This window comes from Ambystoma mexicanum, chromosome 7p (genome assembly GCF_040938575.1).
Source record: "Ambystoma mexicanum isolate Mex_15411 chromosome 7p, UKY_AmexF1_1, whole genome shotgun sequence".
NCBI classification, from domain to species: Eukaryota; Metazoa; Chordata; class Amphibia; order Caudata; family Ambystomatidae; genus Ambystoma; species Ambystoma mexicanum.
Genome location: NC_090939.1, coordinates 572,541,567 through 572,555,051, shown reverse-complemented (window position 1 = coordinate 572,555,051; position 13,485 = coordinate 572,541,567). Strand labels below are relative to the sequence as shown.

At 52.7% G+C, this 13,485-nt stretch overlaps 1 protein-coding gene across 1 annotated transcript in view; it reads left to right on the top strand.

Moving 5' to 3' along the window:
* The window catches only part of TMEM131 (transmembrane protein 131), a 2,512,175-nt gene that overhangs the window by 1,833,141 nt on the left and 665,549 nt on the right, over window positions 1–13,485 (top strand). The window contains exon 28 of the mRNA XM_069636582.1: window positions 2,468–2,654. Within this exon, the coding sequence (XP_069492683.1) occupies window positions 2,468–2,654 (187 nt within the window). The remainder of the gene's footprint in view (window positions 1–2,467; window positions 2,655–13,485) is intronic.

The following is a 13,485-nucleotide window of genomic DNA, read 5'->3' as shown; positions in this document are numbered from 1 at the left end:
ATTGCGTAATAACCCACGGTAACCTCTTTGTTTCACAACACTGGTCTGTCAAATCCGAAAGGTACTTACCTTGAATTGTTCTGCACAAGGGGAAGTGGTTGTGTGTAGTGTATTTGAAGTGTAGTTTTAATTTAATAGAAATTAAGTGTTTTGTGAACGATGGTCTAAAAATAAATGTACTTTTACTTTTAATCAGAAACCTTGAGTCAGTGTTTGCTTAGGTCACAGTAATTGTAGTCCTTTGTGTAATCACTACTACTGCTCATTTGCTCTTGAGATAAGTCTGGCTGCTCAGCCATTGCTACCACTTTTTCTGTGTAGTACAGGCTTGTACCAAAGGTGAAATTGTACTGCCACTTGTAGTCTTAATTGTGTGTAGTGGTCCCTAAGGGCACTGCACAAGATTCTGCCTAACAACCCTTGGACAAGCCCACCCCTCCTTGTACTACCTTCCCTAAGATGCCTTCCTTTTCGGAATGTCATAGCCCCTTGTGAAGGCTGCAGTAGAATCTATGCCTACCTTGGAGAGGGCAAATGGATGATATTCCCATTCCTTTTTGTTTGTACTGATGAAGGATCGAGGTCTGCAACCCATTCTTGATCTGCTGCTGCTCAACATGTGTAAAACCTTCAGATGATGGCTGGACATTTTTAATTAATGTAAACCACTGGCATTGTTCTGGGCAACCATCCAGACCACAGTTTTCCAGCCTACCATGCCTTTGCAGAAGGGGAAACACCATATGTAAATCAAGCTTAAAGTGTCCCATACTACCCTTTCTTAGATGCTCTGGTTCATTGGGGTGATACTGGAAACGCGCTCAGGCAACGCTTTTCCGCCCTTCAGCATTGTTAAGATGGGACATTAGTTCATTCCAATCCCACTTTCAGATACAATTCTCTGCTTTTGTTTGCCTTCTGGTCTCATGACCTCCTGCATCTTTCTGGTGACAGAGGACTGGTTGTGCACAAGGCCGTGCCAGTGGCTCACTTACTGTCAATAGTTTGTTCGAAGGCAACACGGGAAATGTTTTGCAGGTCTCAAACAAGATATAAGGGGGCCTCCTGTTATGGTTCCTCTGACCGCTGGCTCAGTGGGGAGCCTTTTCGGCAACCTTGCACTCGGATGTCCGTGGTCAGGGGCGACTATTTGAAGGGCTGGCATGCTCATCTCTATGATCTAACAGTGCACAGTGTATAATCTCCCACCGAAGCGATGGAACACACCCTCGGTAGCTCAGTGCCGTAAGGCTAGATGCGCTTTATTTTCTTTCCTCTGTGCAGGGCAGGTGTGTCCCGATTCTGGCAGAAAAAATGCTGGCCATGCTTTACCCCAACAAAAGAAATGGTGTGGGCTCACTCCCTTCGTGCAGTGTGTTCTGTGATCTGGAGAATAATATCTCCATGTTGTGAGCTCTCTGAGCAGGCATATGTCAGTCTCCCCTGAGTGGAAACTGTCAAGGTTTCTGGATAAAATGTTCCCCTATTTTGGGGGGGGGGGGTCTTTTAGGTGAACTTGTTCACCTACATTGTCGACCAGAAATTAGTTGTTCTGCTCTAGGGAATTACTCCTGAAAGCGCCGGTCTGTGGGATGCATTCATTTAAAGTGGAACCTTGAGCTTCCCAATCAGTCACTCCTATTGCTGTCATCCACCTGGGCTTGCTTCAGTAGACCGTATTGGGTTGGGTCAACAATTAATTTGGACTAGGCCATGGGACTTGATACCTGGAACTTCTGCACGTGTCCATCATTCCGCTCTGGTACCTCCCAGTTGAGAGTGGACCCGCTCTCCCAGTTAGAAGGTATGGACCTCAATCTGAGCCTGAGCAGTCCTAGCTTTCATGCTTGGCTGCTGATCTACACGTAGTGTGATTTCGGATAACGTCATGAATGTGTTTCTTTCTGCCATGACGCATGTGATTAATCCGATACACGCCTGGGGATGGCACAAGTTCTCTGACTGGTGCTGAGAGAAGGGTCTGGATTACATAGTTTGGCTTGCCTGTTCTGTTCTTTTTTCCCGATTTCCCTGGCCCAAAGAAGACCTTTGATTGGCACTGTTAAGGTAGTATTTGGCCACTATTTTAGTCTTCAGGAGAACTCGTGAGCAGGGTTCCTCCCTCACTATCCCCACTGTTGTATAGAGTTTAGAGGGTTGAATTAACAGCGGCTGATGGTCAATGCTTTCATATTTAATATACATTAGCTGTCGAACATAATTGAGCTTGCAACACATAGATGTCATTTATTCTTTTGCACACAGTTGTATAAAGTATGGTGATATGAAGAATCATGTTACATTGAATCGCATCAGATTAATAATGGATCCATACTATGCAAGCAGTGCTTTTAAATATTGTAATGTTTTCAAAAATGATCATATTCTGTATTATGTATATACTGCAGTATATGCAATATTTGTACTTTGACAACATTTTCATAATGGTAATTATTATTTTTTCTAGGACTGAAATTAAAAGAACCAAATTTCACATTAAAAAGAACATTCAAAGTAGAAAATACTGGTCAACTTGAGGTCAACGTGAAGTCTATGGAAATAAGTGGATATGCATGTGAAGGATATGGATTTAAAGTTGTTAACTGTGAAGAGTTTGCACTAAGTCCAAATGCATCAAAGGAAATCATCATATTGTAAGTAGCAGTGCCTTTGGGATTTGGCTATGTTCTTGACTGAGGATTTAACTTACTAGAAATTCTTTTTTTAGTATTCTATAGTGTATTTGTTATCTAATATAGTATATATTGGTTTCATTTACAACATTTTACATTTAAATGCAATTGTATCACAAAATACTATAAGAAGTTAAACGTTTGCTTTAAAGGTCTGCCATATTTGAAAGGAATATTTTCCTCTAGTTTCTTAATAGCCTAACTATCCCCAGATGTCTGGTTCAGACAACAGGAGCTTTTAATCTTTTTAGTTAGAAACAAATTGCAAGGGGACATCATAGATACTTATATACCCGTTTCCTTTCCTCCAAACTTAAGGGATATCTACTCAGTAGGTAAAGAACCAGCGCCATTTTGCCCTGAAAAAAACCCTCAGATTATATATCAAAGCTTGTGCACCTGACACTCATGGCTGAATTCGGATACATCTTTTGAACTTTTTATTCTACAAGGTTCTGGTTTTTATTTAAGGTGGCTAATCTAGATGAAGAAATCAAAGGGGGAGGCCAGTTTCTCCAGCATGGGGTCTGGAATGGATTCAAATAAATATTCCCCGTCGTCAGGCTGGGAATCCTCAGTAAAGAAAAAATCTGTTTCAGTTTGACTTTTGAACTGTCTTTCTCCTAACAACCAATCGCTGGTCTCTGCATCATACTGCCCCCAGCCAATGACTGCCCTCTAATTAAGCCCCTCCTCTGGCAGCCATCTTCAGATTTTTACAGCACGTTCAAATGTTGGGGGTCCTCGTGTTTAGCTCTTGAGCTTTTACTGTGTTTTGCGCTTTTTCTAAGAGTTTTACTCTATTTTTTCGGCCAGTCGAGCCTCAAGCTCCATCGATCTACCTTCTGATTAACCGTGACCCATGTTTCAGATTCTTTAGCGCCCCTCAAGGGCGAATTTCATCAAGTTTATTTCTTGCAGGATTCCAGAAGCTTCTTCAAGTCCTACGCTGCGTGGACATGACGGATGAGAAGGACTCGGCGCCTCTGTTCAAGATTTGTCCATGCTGCGGCCTATAGAACGTCTTTTCCAACGACGGACATTCCCTGTGCCTCTACTGCCTGCACTCGGACTTGAAGCACGTGGTGGATGACTGTGCGTCTTGTCAGGATATGGTGCCCCGCACGCTGAGCGATCGGCGCAGGCGTCTCAATGAGTGGCTGCAGGCCAAGGCCCCTGTTCTGGGTGAGTCCCGGCAGCATGCCTCTCTGGCCCAGAAGAAAGTTAAGCAGTCTTCTAAGTCCTTTGAGGGACCCCTCCCACAGTGGCCCAACATAAGGCTAAGCACCGCGAGTCCACTGTCACCGGGAGCGCCGTTGCGACAGGCTCCGCGGCGTCCAGGGCGAGTACAGCATCTCCGGCAGTTTCGATCACGAGCTAACGCTCAGGATCTTCGAAGAAGAGGAAGTCGGACCATCCGAGCAAGCTCTTGGAGAAGACCCAGGCTGTCTGGAGAAGGCCAAGTGGGAGCGGGGCTCAGACCCTCCCCCTAAGGTGAAGGCCGCGGGCTCGGCCAAGGCCATGAAGGCCCAGGTACATCTGACAAAGGCCCAACCTTCCATCGAAGGAGTGGTGGCATCCCTCGCGAAGACCGCCATTGTGGATCCGCAGGGCACGGCCCCAAAAGCAAGAGTATCCCTGCCTTCCAGGAGGGAGTCCTCTTTTCAGCCCATCGAAAAGACACCGGAGAAGATGATGCCTATCATTTCACCGAAACCGTCTCCCTTAGTTGCAGAGAAGGGGGTCACGGTAGCCCTCCAGGTCACGGATATCTCCTCAGAGGAGGAAGATGCGTCTAGAGCAGGCTCTACGGCAAGGATCCCAACGAGGGCGATGATGAAGGTGACGAGGAGGAGACCGACGAGGAGCAGCAGGGCTTTGAGGGCTTGGAGGACCAGCCTAAGCCACAAACGCCCTCCCCGCCGTTACCTCAGCCACCTCAGCAGCCACCTGGAGATATCTCGGTGGACATTCTCGCTGCTTTGCATACCCTATGTTTGGAAATCCGGAGGAGGATGCCTCTTGCGCCGACGGCCCCTCCCGCGGTGCCGGTACCATCAGGGTAATGTAACGCTCACCTGGTTCCCACAGAGGCGCAGGTCTGGCTTCGAGTGCTGATGCTTCTTCAATGGTGAAGCGCAGGACTCAGAAGATGGACAGGAAGGGCCCTCTACTCTGGCTTCTCCGGCTCATAGGAATATACCCCGGTGCGTGAAAAGGGAGTATTACCTACTGACTGAGTTATGCTCAAGCCTCCCACTCTCTTCCAACCCTCCACGATACCCTTCCACGATTCCCCGTGAAGTCTCACCTTAGGGTCTGAAAGGACGAGCTCTCCATCCTGCTTCTGACGCAGGGGCGCGTTGAACCCAGTTACTTCACTGGATTGAGGTTGGATCGGAGTTCAGGTAAGCTTGATTATACTGGTAAGGCGCTGTAAAAGTTCTGTTGCAAGTTCAAAAGTTCAAGCTTTAAATAATAATGTTCATTGTCTTTTTTCAGGTGATGAATGAAGATTCCTTTGGAGACTTCTTGCAACAAAGCGCTAATGTTGATGTCTTTTCCCCATAGGGGCCGGGGTTCGGAATGCCGGAGATATGGCGCCGACCCGAAGTGAAACGTGCAGTTCCAGTAAAGATCTGGTAAGTCCTAGATGAGCGCTCAGGTAATGTTTTTGCATTCGCTCATCTAATGTCTTTGTCTTTATCCCCATAGGGGCCGGGGTCCAGAAAATGCTTGGAAGCAGCAAGACCCGAAATGAAATGGGAATGACCCAGCAGTTAAGTCTTAGAAGGAAACTGAGCTTTTCCTATTCCCTTCCTTCTCTCACCTCTTATTCTTGTCTTTTTCTCTAGGCTCTGGGAAGTGGCTGTGTATCCGGATGATCGCTGCTGAAGATGGAGGAACCCAGGAAAGGTGAGTGAAATGCAGCACTGCAGCGATCGTAACGAAATGCTTTTAAAAATGATGTCTTCCCTTTCTGGATCGTCGGTGATGTCTCCGTGGTTCAGATTAGCTGGTAGGTCTCTTGTCTCCCTTTGCAGGTGACCCAGGATGCTGACAGGTGTGGCTGAAGTCCAGATGCAGGAGCTGACACGGTGAGCGTCCAGCTGCGAGGAGCAGAACAACGCGAAGCGTGAGTTGCTGATCGGGTGTGGTTTAAATAGCTTTGGAAGAAGTTCCAAGTGTGTATCCTTCCACCGATCAGGTATGTATCCTTCCCCGACCACACCCGGGTGGAAAGTAGTCCCACAGGTAAAGTAGTTCCTATTCAGGCCTCAAGAGGGCCTGGATGTGGCAGCATGGTCTGCATCAGGTAAGTGCACATTAAAACACTTGAGCACATGTCTAGCTTTATGAGCATGGCGCCTAAGGCGCCAGGACAGAGGTCCAACATGAGCCTGGCGCCTAAGGCACCAGGACTGCGTCCAAAGGGCCCCAGCTTGGGCCCGCTGGCACTCCCCTGGGGGAAATGATGCCTGCCTCTGGGGTTGCTGGGTCGGACCTGGCTCCTTGGAGGTAGGCATCATGACAGGTAACCACCATCCAAGAAGAGGAGAGTTCACCCTCCACCTCCTTGCCACCCCTCGCCTCCCTCTCCACCCCACCCCCTGACGGATGAGACGGATCCTGAAACGGCGACGACGGGCACTGGCACGGACGACAGTGGATTGGGGGATCTCCCGTCTCTGCCTCCCAGATCTTCGCCACCCGACGAGATAGGCTCGTTCCACACCATGATCTCCAGGGCCTCGTATCTATTCCAGCTTGTCCCTGAGGAGAAGAAGAAAGAGGGTTTCCTATACCAGCGCTGCAAGGCGAAGAGGGAAGACCGTACTTTCGATCGAGCACTTGGTTGACATTTGGGACAAGGGACTGTCCCTCATGAAGAACCCTTCCTCTGCCCCGGCGAAGAGGGACCGCTATGAGAAGTAGTACAAGGTGCTGGACTCTGCGCCTAAGTGCTTGCGGTCCCAACCATCTCCAGACTCAGTGGTTTTGGCAGCAGCCAAGAAGTCTTAGGGCTCCTCCTCCTTCGGCGGCCTCCTCTCCCCTGGACAGTGAGTGGAAAAAGTTGGATGCAATGGGGTGAAGTTATCACGTCAGCAGCGACTACCATCAAGGCAACCAACGCTCTTGCCATTGTGGCGCGTTACGACCGGGAGCCTTTGGTTAAAGATCGCTCCCATTCCGGACTTCCTTCCCGACGACAAGAGGGCTGAAGCTTTGGAGATTCTACAGGCAGGAAAGGTGGCATCAGACCATGCCTTTACGGTGGCCACAGACATCGCCGACACAGGATTGCGCCAAATGGGCAACAGTGTTTGCCTTAGTCAGCGGGGCTGGCTGAGGGCCACACATTTCCGGCTGGATGTTCAGTCGAAGGTGTTGGACATGCCCTTCAACGGGGACAATTTGTTCTGGAAGACCATGGATGGGTCTCTTCAAGCCATCAAGGTAGACACGGAGACGGCTCGTGCCTTGGGCACGCTTTAGCAGCGACGGCCTTCCTTTTGGACTTCCAGTGAAAAATCCCAAGGCTCTTCCAAAGGGTTCGGTGGAAGCGCTTCGTCCTACCGCCAACCCTCCCACTCTTCGGCCCAGGAGACCTACAGGGGCCGGGCCAAATCTGGAGGAGGCCGTTGTCGTCGCCAAGGTCCCCAAGGTGGCGCTTCAACGTCAAAACAGGATTGAACTGGCCGTGGCATCGTTCCCCCACCCGTGCACCCCTGTCGAACTTCGTCAGCGTGTGGAAGATCATCCCCACCGACCATTGGGTGCTGGACGCCCACGGACACACCCTGGAATTTCAATGGAAGTGTCCCCATATACGACCAGTGGCCCCGCAGGAAAACCATGTCGCTCAGCTGCTGCTGGAGGTGCTGGCCATGCTAAAAAAGGGTGCGATAGAGCTCATCCCAAAGAGGCTCCGGGGTGTACTCTCGTTACTTCCTCATCAAAAAGAATACTGGCGGATGGAGGCCCATCCTAGAACTCTGTCATCTGAACAAGTACATAAAGTCCCAAAAGTTCCAGATGGTGACTCTTCAGCACATACAAGAGCAGCTAGAAGAGGGGGACTTTCTGTAATTGCTGGATTTGGAAGATGCTTACTTTCTCCAGCTTCTGGTCTGGCATGGATTCACATGCTCATGAATATTCCCCGTCGTCAGGCTGGGAATCCTCGGTAAAGAAAAAATCAGTATCAGTTTAGTTTCTGATCTTTTTTTCTTAGTAGTAACCAATCACTGGTCTCTGGGTCATACTGCCCCCAGCCAATGACTGCCCTCTCCCTAAGCCCCTCCCCTGTCAGCCATCCTCAGATTTTTACCGCACATTCAATTGTTGAGAGTCCTCGTGCTTTAGCTCTCGAGCTTTTACTGCGTTTTGCGATTTTTCAAAGAGTTTAATCGCATTTTTTCGGTCAATCGAGCCTCAAGCTCCACCATTTCTACTTCCGATCAACGGGGACCCGTTTCGGATTTCCCTACGCCCCCCATGGGCGAAGTTTTCGTCGAGTTACGCTTCTTGGAGGATTCCAGAAGATCTGAGGCCTACCTCGTGGACATGGCCCAAGACAAGGGAAGCTCGACGCCCGGATCCAGGCTGTTCAGGAACTGCCCTGGATGCGGATTACAGAATGTTTTAAAGGAGGATGAGCATTCGAGATGTCTCTACTGCCTTCACGAAGATAAAACGCACGTGGAAAAGGACTGTGCATTTTGCCAGAACATGTCGGAACGGACCATGAGGGATTGGCGTATCCGCCTCACCAACTGGCTGGAAGGAAAGAGCCCGGCAGGTGAGAAGTCGTCGTCCAAGCGGTCTTCTAAGTCCTTTGAGGGCGCTCCGGCGACGGGGGCCTCAACAGAAGGCAAAGCACCGCGAGTCCACGGGCACCGGGAGCGCCGAAGGGTCGGGCTCCTTGGCTGCCAGGCAGGGCGCACTTTCACCGACGTCATCAACCACGAGCCAACGCTCTGGCTCGGGGAAGAGAAAATCCGAGAACCAGGGTAAGCTTCTGGAGAAGTCCCGGTCGATTTCCAAGGAGTCAGCCTAGGGGGGAACGAGGCGGTGACCCTCCCCCCAAGGTGAAGGCCTCAAGCGCGCCCAAGGTGGTGAAGGCCTTGATTCACCCGGCTAAGGCCTCTATCGAGGGAGTCGTGGCGGACCTGACGAAGCCTGTGGAGGCTATGCCAGTGGAGGAGACCTCTGGGCCTAGAGTTTCCCTGCCACCGCGGAGGAAATCCTCTTTCCAGCCCATCGATAAGATCCCCGTGAAGTCCCCGGTGGAAAAAGAGGGGGGAGCGGTGGCCGTTACGGACACGGACTCAGCCTCTTAGGAGGAACTGGTTGAAGTCGTGAAGGGCCTCAACAAGAGGTTTGAGGAGGTCTGGTCCCACGGGGGAAAACCCCGGGGAGGCGGACGAGGACAGCGACGGTGGCGCCGACGAGGAGGAGGAGCAACCATCACGCGCGTCGCAACCAATGCCAGAGCCTCAGGAAAGGTCGGCGGCCATTTTGATGGCAATCCAGACCTTGATGGCACTGAGATAAGGACAAGATTGCCTCTACCCCCAACGGACGACCCAGCAGAACCGGGCCCATCAGGGAGCCCTCCAAGCAAGTGGAGGAGAGTTCATCGTCCCCCCCCCCCCCCCCCCCTTCCAGCCCTGTTCCTAGGGAGGACACAGGAACAGATACGGCCACGACGAGGACGGATGACGACGGTGGTGACGGGATGGGCCTTCCATCACCACACCCTCGGGCCTCCCCGCCCGACAACATTGTCTTCTTCCACGCCATGATTGCCAGGGCATCCAAGCTTTTCCAGCTCTCCCCCGAAGAACAGAAGAAGGAAGGCTTCCTCTATCAACGCCTCGATGCCAAGAGGAAGACGGTCCTCGCAGTGCCGTTGCTTGACGACATCTGGGACGAAGGACTTGCTATCTTAAAGAACCCGTCCATGACGCCTGTCAAGAGGGACCGGTACGAGAAGTAGTACCGGGTCCCCGATTCCGCCCCTTTGTGCCTTAGGGCTCAGCCGACTCCAGATTCGGTCATCTCGGCGGCGGCCAAGAAGAAAGCGGCAGGGGCGACGCCTTCAACTTCGACCTCCCCACCTGGCGGCGAGGGTAAGAAACTGGACACCATGGGACGACGAGTCATCTCGTCTGCAGCGACGACAATTAAAGCGGCCAACGCCCTGGCGATTGTGGCCCGCTACGACAGGGAGTTGTGGTTCAAGATCGCTCTCCTGCTGGACTTCCTCCCGGACGACAAGAGGGCGAAGGCCCTGGAGATCCTGCAGGAAGGTGAGGTGGTGTCGGACCACGCCATAACGGTGGCCACGGACATCGCCGACACCAGTTTCCGCCAGTTGGGCATCGGTGTTTGCCTTCGGTGGTGGGAGTTGCTCAAGGCGACTGATCTCCGCCAGGACGTGCAAACCAGAGTTTTGGACATGCCCTTCGACTGGAACAACCTGTTTGGGCAAACAGTGGATGAGTCACTTCAGGCCATCAAGGCCGACACGGAGACGGCTCGTGCCTTGGGAGTTTTGCAGCAACGACGTCGGCCCTTTAAGAACTCCGGAGGCAAGCAAGGTGCCTCCAAAGGATTAGGCGGTGGCACCTCAACGTACCGCCAGGCAGCCTGTTCCACGTCGCAAGAGGCCTACAGAGGGCGTGGCAAGTCAGGAGGATCGCGTCGCCAAGGAGGCCAAGGTGGCAAGGCCGCCTCCAAGCAGGACTGAACCGGCTGTGGCGTCGGGCCCCCACCTAAGCACCCCGGTGGGAGGCCGGCTGGCGCGTTTCGTCAGCGTGTGGGAGTCCATCTCCACCCACCGTTGGGTGCTAGATGCCCTCGCCCATGGGCACACTCTCGAATTTCTAAAGAAGTGCCCGCACATTCCTCCTGTGGCCAGGAAGGAAAATCGCATCCCTCAACTGCTGTTAGAAGTAAGGGCGATGCTCAAGAAAGGTGCCATCAAGCTCGTCCTGAAGAGGCTCCGGGGCTCCGGAGGATACTCAAGGTACTTCCTCGTCAGAAAGAAGACAGACGGTTGGCGCCCCATTCTGGACCTGCGCCTGTTAAACAAATACATCAAAGCCCAGAAGTTCCGGATGGTCACCCTCCAGCACGTGCTGGGACAGCTGGAGGCAGGCGACTTCCTATCGTCGTTGGACTTGGAGGATGCTTACTTCCACATTCCCATTCTAAAAGGACACCGAACGTTTCTCAGATTCGTAGTCCAGGGACGGCACTACCAATTCAAGGCCCTGCCATTCGGATTGAAGTCGGCGCCCAGGGTATTCACCAAGTGCCTAGCGCCAGTGGCGGCGCGGCTGCGTCTGCAGGGGATCCATGTTTACCCCTACCTGGACAATTGGCTAATCCGAGCAAGGACAAGGGAGCTTGCCGTCGAGCACACAGCGAAGACCGTCCAACTGCTCACGGATCTGGGATTCTCCATCAACTTCCCAAAATCCCACCTGATTCTGTCGTAGGTCGCACTGTTTCTGGGAGCCAAGTTTGATACAGTGGTGCGACTGGCTTCTCCGTCGGAGGAAAGGACGAAGGCCATCCTGGGCAAGGTGCAGCGTCTGCTGGCCACGGACGTGGCCAGTGTGAGGTCCATCAAGTCTCTTCTCGGCATGATGTCCTCTTGCATCTACCTGGTGCGCCTTTGCAGGCTGCGGATGCGTCCTCTATAGGAGTTCCTCGACGCCCGGTGGATGCAAGCGGCGGGCAGCTTCGAAGACAAGATCCTGCTCAATGAGGTCTTCCGCCAAGCTGTTCGATGGTGGGGCACCCACACGCATTTTGCAGCCGGCACGGACTTTCAGACCCTGGCACACCAGGAGACGGTGACGATGGATGCCTCCCTGGAAGGATGGGAAGCACACACCGGAGATCTGCACGCGAGAGGCCTTTGGCTCATGGAAGAGAGGTTACTCCACATCAATATCCTGGAGCTCCGAGCAGTGTTCTGGGTTCTGAAGTCATTTCTCCTGTCCCTCAAGGGCAAAGTGGTGAGGATCTTCACTGACCACACCACCACGATGTTCGACATCCGGAAGCCGGGAGGAACCAGGTCCCCGGCCCTATCCAAGGAGGCCCAGGATCTGTGGCATTGGGCAGTTGCCCAGGGGATGTTTCTGGTGCTTTTCCACCTGGCAGGGATAAAGAACACCATCACCGACTCGCTGAGCAGGGAGCTGCGCTCATGCCACGAGTGGGAACTGCGTCAAGACCAAGTGGATCGGCTTTTCCGACGATGGGCCAAACCCCAGATCGACCTGTTCGCGACAGCGACAAACTCTTAGTGCCAGAGGTTCGCCAGCAGGTTTCCCCAGTCGAGGAGCATGGGTGATGCTTTCTCTTTCCCCTGGGACCGCCTGTTCCTGTATGCGTTCCCTCCGTTGCTACTGCGACTCGTCAACTAACTCAAGAGGTCCCGGTGCATGATGATCCTCGTCGCACCGGCTTGGCCGAGACGGATCTGGTTCCCGGACCTTCTGGACTTGTCACCGTCCCCCCCAGTCAAACTATCGACTGACGCAGATCTTCTCTCCAGAGAAGGAGGTGCCATCCTCCATCACGACCCGGGGTCGCTGAACTTGCAGGCCTGGCTCCTGCAGCACTAGAGTTTGGAGGGTACAATATCCCGCCAGACTGCAAGGAGGTACTTGCAAAGGCCAGGGCTCCCTCAACTCTCAAGTGCTATGGACACAAATGGAAGAAGTTCTCTGTCTGGTGCCGTGCACAGAAGATTAACCCATGCGAATTACGACCCCTCAAGTGCTGCCGTACCTGCTGTCGCTGGCCAAGGCGGGGCTGGCCCATGCCTCCATCAAAATCCATCTGGCGGCGATCTCCCGCTACACCAGAACTACGGTCCGATCATCTCTGTGGTCTCATCGCCTGGTGAAGGAGTTTATGAAGGGACTGTTCCGTTCATTCCTGGCGGTGAGGGCTCCGCCCTGGCGTGGGAGCTTAACGTGGTGCTGACCAGGCTCATGGGGGCGCCCTTCGAGCCTCTGCATTCGGCACTGTTGAAGTTCCTGTCTTGGAAAACAGCATTTCTTGTGACCATCACCTCCGCACGACGAGTGGGAGAGATCCAGGCCCTATCCTGCAAGCCTCCATACTTGACTTTTCACGAGACGAGGGTGGTGCTGAGGACGCACCCCTCCTTCATGCCCAAGGTGCCGTCGGACTTCCATCTCAACAAGCCCTTGGTGTTACCAGTTTTTTTCCCGTCGCCTTCGTCGCTGGCTGAGAGGACTTTGCACTCGCTTGATGTGGCTAGAGCGCTGAAGTTCTACGTGGACCGCACAAAGAGTTCGGAAGTCGTCACACCTGTTTGTGAACTTTGGACCTGTGAATCAAGGGAAGGCCCTCTCGAAGGCTTCCATTTCCAGATGGCTCTCCGGCTGCAATCATGCACTGTCACCGGTTGGCAAACCGACCATTGCCCTGCCGTCCGAGAGCCCATTCGACCAGAGCGATCGCTGCTACCACGGCGTTCTTGTCTGGTGTGCCCCTGATGGACATCTGCAGGGCTGCTACGTGGAGGTCGACGCACACCTTCACGAGATTCTACTGCGTCGACCGGAATTCCAGGGTGGAGTCCAGAGTCAGCCAAGCAGTGCTGCGCAACCTGTTCGCCTGAAGGTAGGGCTGTTGAGGAGGTAGGAGATGCTTAATGTTGAGCCTTGCCACCTCCCTGGTTGTGCATGTGTGTACTGCTATGCATTTCTATATTCATGAGCATGTGAATCCGTGC